This window comes from Sclerotinia sclerotiorum, genomic scaffold (assembly GCF_000146945.2).
Source record: "Sclerotinia sclerotiorum 1980 UF-70 scaffold_22 genomic scaffold, whole genome shotgun sequence".
NCBI lineage: Eukaryota > Fungi > Ascomycota > Leotiomycetes > Helotiales > Sclerotiniaceae > Sclerotinia > Sclerotinia sclerotiorum.
Window position 1 is genome coordinate 574,291 of NW_001820814.1, and position 8,941 is coordinate 583,231.

The 8,941-nt window shown below is 41.0% G+C and overlaps 3 protein-coding genes across 3 annotated transcripts; 1 reads left to right on the forward strand and 2 right to left on the reverse strand.

Annotated features, from left to right (window-relative positions):
* Positions 1-1,741: 1,741 nt before the first annotated feature.
* SS1G_12885 (hypothetical protein) lies at positions 1,742-2,721 on the reverse strand (the record flags this gene model as incomplete). The annotated part of the gene is made up of 4 exons (XM_001586257.1): positions 1,742-1,856; positions 1,906-2,001; positions 2,541-2,560; positions 2,683-2,721. The coding sequence occupies 4 exons, from the start codon at positions 2,719-2,721 to the stop codon at positions 1,742-1,744; spliced, it is 270 nt and encodes an 89-aa protein (XP_001586307.1).
* Positions 2,722-4,031: 1,310 nt separating this feature from the next.
* Positions 4,032-5,990, forward strand: SS1G_12886 (hypothetical protein; the record flags this gene model as incomplete). Its single annotated transcript, XM_001586258.1, has 6 exons — positions 4,032-4,075; positions 4,278-4,350; positions 4,406-4,426; positions 4,481-4,825; positions 4,876-5,815; positions 5,878-5,990. 6 exons carry the CDS (start codon positions 4,032-4,034, stop codon positions 5,988-5,990), a joined length of 1,536 nt encoding a protein of 511 aa, XP_001586308.1.
* A 1,154-nt stretch (positions 5,991-7,144) lies between these two features.
* SS1G_12887 (hypothetical protein) lies at positions 7,145-7,732 on the reverse strand (the record flags this gene model as incomplete). The annotated part of the gene is made up of 3 exons (XM_001586259.1): positions 7,145-7,171; positions 7,381-7,537; positions 7,689-7,732. 3 exons carry the CDS (start codon positions 7,730-7,732, stop codon positions 7,145-7,147), a joined length of 228 nt encoding a protein of 75 aa, XP_001586309.1.
* Between the last annotated feature and the right edge of the window lie 1,209 nt (positions 7,733-8,941).

Here is an 8,941-nt window from a genome sequence, read left to right on the forward strand (position 1 = left end):
CGTTTTTCCCGGACTTCGATACTTCGACACTCACTTCGATTGGGAACTTAACTACTGCTAGTTATAGTCTAGTCTAGTCTAGTCTAGTTTAATCGCCGTTTATGGGGTTTTTGATTACTACCTAGGTATGGAGAGTACGTACCTAGGAGGTATTTATTGTTATTTCTATTATCTTTATAGACATTTAGGTGGGTATAGGTAGATCTCGAGTATGTGGAATAATTTATTATATAATATATATATATATCTATCTATTCATCCTTCTACATTACTTCCTTTTCCCTCTCTTCTTTTACCCCTCTCCTCCTAATATGCCCCCCTCCTCTAATATTTCCTACACCCAAGAATCTAACTACAACTCCAACTCCAAAACCCATCTCACAATCTCTCCTTCAATCTCATTATAATCATCCCTCTCTTCATCATCGCCTCCATTCCCCCAACCATCTCATCCCTCTTAATCACAATCTCATCCCTCACTCTCACACTCACACTCACACCCCCTCCATTCCTTCTATCATCACTACACCACACAAACAATCCAATTCAAAACCCAAAAATAAAACTCCTTATTTCCACTCAGCTTGTTTCGAATTCTGCCGTCTATATAAATACCTATCTATAGATAGATATATATATATGCAGCACACCCCAAGAATAACACAAGATAATTTGATTCGATATGATTATATTACCATGATATGGAATCTGATAAAAAAGAAGCCGAAATGCTCTGTGATATAGATATAGTTTTGGGAATGGAGAAGTGGGAAGTGGGAAGATGAATTGGATTGGCATGGAATAGAATAGGATAAGATGGGATATATAAGACTTACAACAAATGAATCTCATCACAGTTACATAGTACCCACCTACCTTCTTACATTCACATACCCTCTCACATCCACAAAAACACAAAAAATCATCCTTAAATCCTACATCCCGAGTTCGAACTACTAGGTACTAACTCCAAATCCCATCTAATCTACCTAATGACCTGGGGCACTTCAACGAATACGATACTAATATATCTAAATCACTTCTAGGGCATACGGCCTCCGAAGATGCATTCCGGCTTGGGATATCATTTTTCTTGTGCCGAACGACCGATGCCGGTATTTTGTCTTGACGTCAATGTTTATTTCTACTGCATATTCAAGTCATTTTCCATGTACATTCGATGCGAGGCTGTCGAATTTCATTGTTTATCAAAATGACATGCTTAGTCTGGAGAACCTCAGATATATGTTCCCAGAAAATCGGTAAAACGTGCAAACCATTGTATAAAGTTCGATTTTCGTTGTGGAAGCGTAATAACATGATGAGACCAAGAGATTTAGTAGCACATCTGTCCATGTCGTATTGGATATAATTGTGAAACCATTGATCGATAACTCCTGCCTACGTCTAGTGAAGATTTCCACGACGATCCCATATGCACTTTTGATCATATACCCATGCGGCCATTGTGGTGGTTAATTGCTTTATTGGTATACTACCAGCAAGGCTGTGCTCATTATTTGCCGCCCTCTTCGAGTGCCCAGATATGGCATATCATCAACCATCCTCCCAGTCCATGCTAACAACTCCAAACCAACCATTTATACCGATGATGGGTACAACATGATGCGAACGGATGCGCCGAATGACTTTGGTGGGAGGTTTTGTCTGAATCGTGCACGTACAACACCGGAGTTTCCTTTGATATATATCAGTATTTAAATCCCAGTGATAAGTCGAATCAATCTCTCATACCGTGTGGTCTAGCGATCTTGCCCCAGATGACTCTAATCTTTGATCCTCTAACCTCCTTTGATGCACGGTAAACGAAAGCAACCTTCTTTCCGCAGTAGAAGCTGTATATTCATTAGAATCGAGATTTTCGAATATCGTGATAAAACCTACTTGGCAGCCTCGGTGTTGTTGACACCCTCGATTTGGATCAAGCTGGTGCCTGGGGTGGTGTTGCGCTTGCCGCGTTGGTAGCTCAAGTGGCGTCCCCTGAAGTTATCCATATCAGTGTGTGTCCAATAAATCCATGAAAATAATCCATCTCGGCTATATCCATCTTTGCGTTGTCGAAATATTCCGTTTCATTCTCTTCCTTCCCCTCGCAATTCTCAACTCCATATTGCCATTCCATCATTCGAGTCCAGAGCATGTTCGTTGATCGGAATAAATTGTGAACTTACTTAACATAGACTAAAAGCACACAAATGTCAGCAATTGATTCCAGCATAAATTGTCGCAATGACTCAAACATAACAAGCCTCCCTGTCTCCTTAAGAACACTGCAACTTCGCTGCATCCCGAACTGCTCCTCTGCTCCCTCGCTCCCTCCTCTTCCAAAAACACCATGTACACCAGCCAATGCCATCTCAAAATCAAGAAAACTCAAGAAACTCACGTCTGTGTCCGGCTTCGGTAGGCATTTTGGCGAAAGTCTCTCGTGGATTTGAGAGGGAAGACTTCGTTCGGTTGGCGTTAATGTTGTCGGCGTCGAGAATGTTTTTTTCGTTCCTCCAAATTCAGCAGCAAACCCTAGAAGTTTAGCGAAAAACTAGGGCTGCCCGAATTAGTGACTAAGCATAGAACGTGATTTAGCGTTGACTGAAATTTAAGGCCTTCAGTTGTAGAGTTTGGGACGGAGGAATAAGTTCCGATGCATTTATTCACACTCACATAAAGGAAGAACAGATGAAAGCCAGTGTTACCAGTCATGTTGCTGGACTTATCGAGCTACGGAATGAATATTAATCATTGGCGAAGCTATATAAATGGCCGTCTTGCCGGGTATTTAGAAATGCATTTTCCTCATTCTCTTCGCTTTCTTTCAATGCGAGATTAGGTTAGAAGCGATTGTTTGTAAGATTGGAGCAGGTAGCAAAGGAGGTATGAATGTATAGGCAGTTCTCAGTCTATTATTGATTGTACTTGATGCTTTGAAGCCCAAGATGATTTTCCCGAGCCTGCCTTTCGATTTTCGAGTCAAGTGATGTAACCATAGGAAAAATGAGTGGAGGGAGGGGATCTGGATCTAATGATGATTGTTCCATTCCATATTGGATGAAAACTCTCGTCCCAAGTACCTGGCATACACACACATTCATCGAAACCAAGCGAAACTCACAAAACAAATCATCAAATGCCCCGAGTACGAAAGTAACAGTCTAGAGCTCAAGTGAGCATCAGGTGGAAGGTTCGCCATTCGGGTTATTACCCCTTTTTTGATACAATCATATCACTTTTCGTAAGTTGTAACAGATGCCTTGACGACCATTGTCAGTGTTGATGTAGGAAATATAGTAAATATAGTAGTGAAGTGATAATTTGGGGACACTCCTTGAAGGGATTTATCAGCATTCGGTGTAGGTTTCACCGGGCTTTACGGCTTTATAATCGGACCCGTAAGAAATGGTTCATGAGAGTGGTCGGTGATAAATGAGGGGCGATCGGGCCTGTCAAGGACTCTGGAACACCAGAACTTGCTTGGAAGGATAGAAAGAAGTTCATGTGCGACTCAGAACTCAGGACAGGCTATCAGACAAAGCTGCCTCATTACTCTGTACAATAATAAATATTACAGCGCAACTCCAAGCATTACATCATAAATTTAAGAAGTCTTCTGGGTCTGAATAGTGAATTAATCACTATACTTATATCAATACGTATCCTACATAAGCATTCGATAAAAGAATCAGCCTATTACAATCAATAATCAAATACATCTAAAGGTTAAATGAACCCCTTTAACGAATTTGTAAGGTCGGGCATGATATATTGAAAATAGACATCTTTTAACTTCGGAGGCTATCCGGAAATACTTCTCGTCCGTCATACGTCGTCCCAGCACTCTTAGCGGGGTCGAGTCTTTCATCAAAAGCGGACAAACCCAACATTTTTCTCAAGCTTCCCTCACAACTTACAACCTTCAATCCTTCTTCTTTTAAAAGTCTCGTTGATCTTTAGCAATTATCTAACTGTTTCTCTCTTTCTTCTTTATTTTACATTTCACAGCCAAAGCATACACAATGGCCGACACTGTTATCAAACCAGAGGAGTCTGGCAATGCTGGGTAAGTCGGTTTATACACATCTACCTACTTCACTCGAGGTCTTTCTCTTCAACCAAACCTCTTACACATGCGAAATATACACATTAAGAAGGCTAATATGAGTCCCTGGAGCTCTAATGAAATTCTTACTTCCCATTCTTCATCCAGACATCTCAATCCCGTGTGATCCGAGTTATTACTGATTGCGTTTGCCCCACTACAGATCTCTCGAGCTGAAAGACAACACTGTTATCATTGTATTGGGGGCATCCGGTGATCTTGCAAAGAAGAAGACAGTAAGGAAATTCATACCAACTGCGTCTTTTTTCTCGCTAACACACATGATAATAGTTCCCAGCTCTTTTCGGTCTCGTAAGTGGTGCAAGATGCATCTAACCAAGAAATTCAGTATTAATACCACTACAGTATCGTAACCAGTTCCTTCCAAAAGATGTCAGAATCATTGGATATGCGCGAACAAAGATGGACCACGAGGAATATATTAAGAGAGTTAGATCATATATCAAGACTCCCACCAAAGATATGGAACAACAACTTCAAGAATTCTGCGACATCTGCACATACATTTCCGGGCAATACGATAAGCCAGAGGGTTTTATCGAGTTACGAAAACACTGCGAAGAGTTCGAGAAGGGAAGAAAAGAGGCCAACAGAATCTTTTACATGGCTTTACCTCCGTCTGTTTTCACTACTGTTTCGCAACAATTGAAAGCAAACACTTACCCAGAAACTGGCGTTGCAAGAATCATTGTACGATTCCTAATCCCCACACCCGATTGACGAATGCTAATAACTTATAGGTTGAGAAGCCATTTGGAAAGGATTTGGGAAGTTCCCGCGAGTTGCAAAAGGCATTGGAGCCAAACTGGAAGGAAGATGAGATTTTCCGTATTGATCATTACCTCGGAAAGGAGATGGTTAAAAACATTTTGATTTTGAGATTTGGTAACGAATTTTTTGGTGCTACATGGAACAGAAATCACATTGATAATGTTCAAATTACATTCAAGGAGCCTTTTGGAACTGAAGGCCGAGGAGGTTATTTTGACGAATTCGGTATCATTCGAGATGTCATGCAAAACCATCTTCTACAAGTCCTCACCCTCCTCGCTATGGAGAGGCCAATTTCATTCTCTGCTGAGGATGTTCGTGACGAGAAAGTCCGAGTCCTTCGTGGTATCCCAGCAATCGAACCAAAGAATGTCATCATTGGTCAATATGGCAAATCTTTAGATGGAACTAAGCCTTCTTACAAGGAAGATGACACAGTACCAAAGGATTCAAGATGCCCAACGTTCTGTGCTATGGTCGCATACATCAAGAACGAGCGATGGGATGGTGTACCATTTATCTTGAAGGCTGGTAAGGCTCTTAACGAACAAAAGACCGAGATCAGAATTCAATTTAAGGATGTCACCTCTGGTATCTTCAAAGATATCCCAAGAAACGAGCTTGTCATGCGCATTCAACCAAACGAGAGTGTCTATATTAAGATGAACTCCAAGTTGCCAGGTTTGAGCATGCAAACTGTCGTTACCGAACTCGATTTAACTTACCGCCGCCGATTCTCGGATCTTAAGATCCCAGAAGCATACGAATCCCTCATTCTCGATGCTCTTAAGGGTGATCACTCCAACTTTGTTCGTGATGATGAACTTGATGCAAGTTGGAGAATTTTCACACCACTCTTACATTACCTTGATGACAACAAGGAGATTATTCCTATGGAATATCCATACGGTAAGAAATTTTTGACATAACCTTTCCACTCCTGACCCAACATAAAACTAATGACATAATAGGCTCTCGTGGACCTGCTGTCTTGGATGACTTCACATCTTCTTACGGTTATAAGTTCAGTGACGCAGCTGGTTATCAATGGCCAACTACACAAACCGCTCCTAACAAGCTCTGAAATGATGGTTAGTGGGCGCTACACGACAAACTAGATACCTGGTAGGAAGGCATGAAATTGATAGATAGATACGATTATTCATGAAGGATTTCCATACATATGTTTGGATGGTGGTTTTTCTCGTATTTGTGATAGCTAAATGAAAGCTTCTTTTATAAAATAAAATAAGATATCCTGAATGCTTGGAATGAACTTGTGTTAAATCTTGTGGCAATAAGATGTGATTGGATGTATGTATGAATGTATGTCTCGCTTCTTTTTCCATTTATACTCTGATTGTTCGAACTCTACATCGTGTATCTGCTTTCATTCATCGTAGACAGAGGAAGTCCTCACAATTATTTAATCCCATCAAAACCCTTTACAATCTAATGTCTCTTATTCAAGGAATGAAAGGATAGATAAATAAATAGATAAATAGATAGGTATATGAGTAAGTAGATGGATAATTTCGATATAGTATTGTTATATATTTGTTTTTGTTGTTTGTTATATTTTATTTTATTTACAGGTAACTTCTTCCTCAATCGCCTGATTATGAGTAATAGTGAATAGTTGACGAGATGAGCGATGATGAAATATTAGATTCTGAAATAAATTGTTTTTTTGTTTCAATTTTATATGTAAGAAAAGTTGTTTTATTTTTATTGATATTAAATTAAGCATATATATTTGAAGATATTATATTTTCAAATTTCAAGATTCGGTTTTCAGCTCGGGGGTTTTCACATCTCTGTATACTAATTCTCAATCCCTTGACGGCTTGCGCGATGTGCATGGACGAAAAGGCAAAGGACCAAATTGACTACAGTATTATAAGTCAACCATAACGGTAAATCTCAGAATTGCCCTATGAGAGGGGCAAGCTCCAGTAGGCGCAAAAGAGGAAAATCAAGAAGCTAGCCCTGCTTATAACACTGCAAGATTAACTCTCTACTACTTTATCCTCCAACCCCGTCCCTTTACTTTGATCCTAACCCATATAAAACACAGCAGGGCGGCCACATAGCTAAGTCCAGTGAAAAGAACAACGCCCCAATACCTTTCTTTCCTTGTAGTCTGTACCGTATCAAGGAGGCCTCCAGCAATTGGAATGCTTCCTAGCATACTAAAAGCTACTATTGTATAGCAGCTTGTGTAGTATCGCCCATATTCTAGATCTTGAGTTTCACAAAGCTGACCTAGACAGATTGGTGTTAGGCTGATACTGGAACCGCTGACACACAATGCAAATAGTAGTATAAAGACCACTAAGAGTACGTCATTACTCAGGTTGAGTAAGAGTTCGTCTGGTAACCAAAAACTCAGAACTAATATCGTGCAGAGGAACAATGAGATAATCATAATTTTGTAGCGCCCGAATCGATCGGCTAGGTCGCTCGCTACGTACGTACCAGCCAATGCATGAAGCAGCATTAAGAATTCCAAGAAGTTGATATGCAAATGTCGCTGACACAGTCAAGGCCTCCTCTTGAGACAGATGTTGTCGATCGATGTAATAGCTCGGTGTATATGTGATGGGTATGGAATATGCTAGATCTATCAAGCTATAGATCAGCATCTCGGAGTTAGTATGCCTAATTTACAGGCTTTCAGGAGGATTGGAATATTCTAGGAGTCCAGAAGTTGTAGGCACATTGTGACACAACACCTGGAAAAATCACAGAAATGAGATATTTGCGCTGAGTTGACACTTACAAGACTCCAGCGATAGTGATAGCCATGGCTCCTGTTCTATCCATGAAGATCTGTAGGTCTGGTATTGTATCTGCCAAGTAGTTGCTGCTCCTTTGCGGGGGGGGGGGGAAACTCTGCTTTGGCAAAATTTCACGTTAATGCATGTGGCGCAGAGCACGAGCAGCACAAAGCCGAGAATTCGGATCGACTATCCCCATCCAACTTGAGGGAGGAGTGACTGTATCATAAGGGGAAATAGAACGCCGGAGAAGCTACCTCCTATAAAAGCTATGCCGCTGGTGAGATCGCGACGCTCTATGAACTAATGAGCGATGCACCCCATCGACGGGGTGATGAGAAGGGATGAGCAGATACTAGTCAATATGGAGAATGATAGGAGGATATCACAGTATCTTTTAGAACAACTAGTGCTGAACAGATCCTTCGAGAAGATCCGAGGGACCTCAATAAGAGCAGATTCAGCAGCAAGCAAGTGAGCGACCTTGAGAGCAGCCTCCATACTAAAATGTTTTATGCGTGGAGTATTGTAGGAAGACTAATCTTACCCATACAGACAATAAGCGCGAAAATACCAATGAGCGTGCAAATAGTTCCTGTAATTGCAATGAGTAGTCCACGAGGACCTATCGCATCAAAGGTTGGTTCAATCTGCATCGCACAGATCTAGTTCAGGAAGTCGTAGATGGAGAATATCCGGATCGAGCCAAGAGTAGATGAAGATTTTTCTGGTAATATTAATATAGATTCCGAGATGACTGATGACTTCGAATACTCCGGCTGTATTGTACATACCTAATGATATGGTTAAGCCACGCCGGGCGCCTAGCACCACTGACCAGGCTTCACGACCTCCCTCGGGATAAGTAACTTCAGCATCGACGGGCACTGGGTTGATCGCTAACCGCTGTAGGAAAAGAAGGCGCAGACCTTTCCACATTGGAGGAAAAATCTGTTTCGTCTTTCGTCACCTGATGATTCGCGAACGATTAGTCTGTGACGAGCCATACTCGGAACTCGATGTCATTATTTCCAAATACACCACTTTGAGAGACTTACAATGAATGTGTCGAAAGGCAAACGTAGCAAAGTAAAGCAAAGCAAAATAATATGATATGATATGATGTGATGTGATTCTTGTCGTATATCTCTGGTTAAAAAACGCGTTAGACCGAAGAGAGAACTGTTAGGTCAAATCTACTTTGGTTTGTTGAGGAGGGTAAGATCACCTTTATAAGAAGGGAGGTGGAAATTTG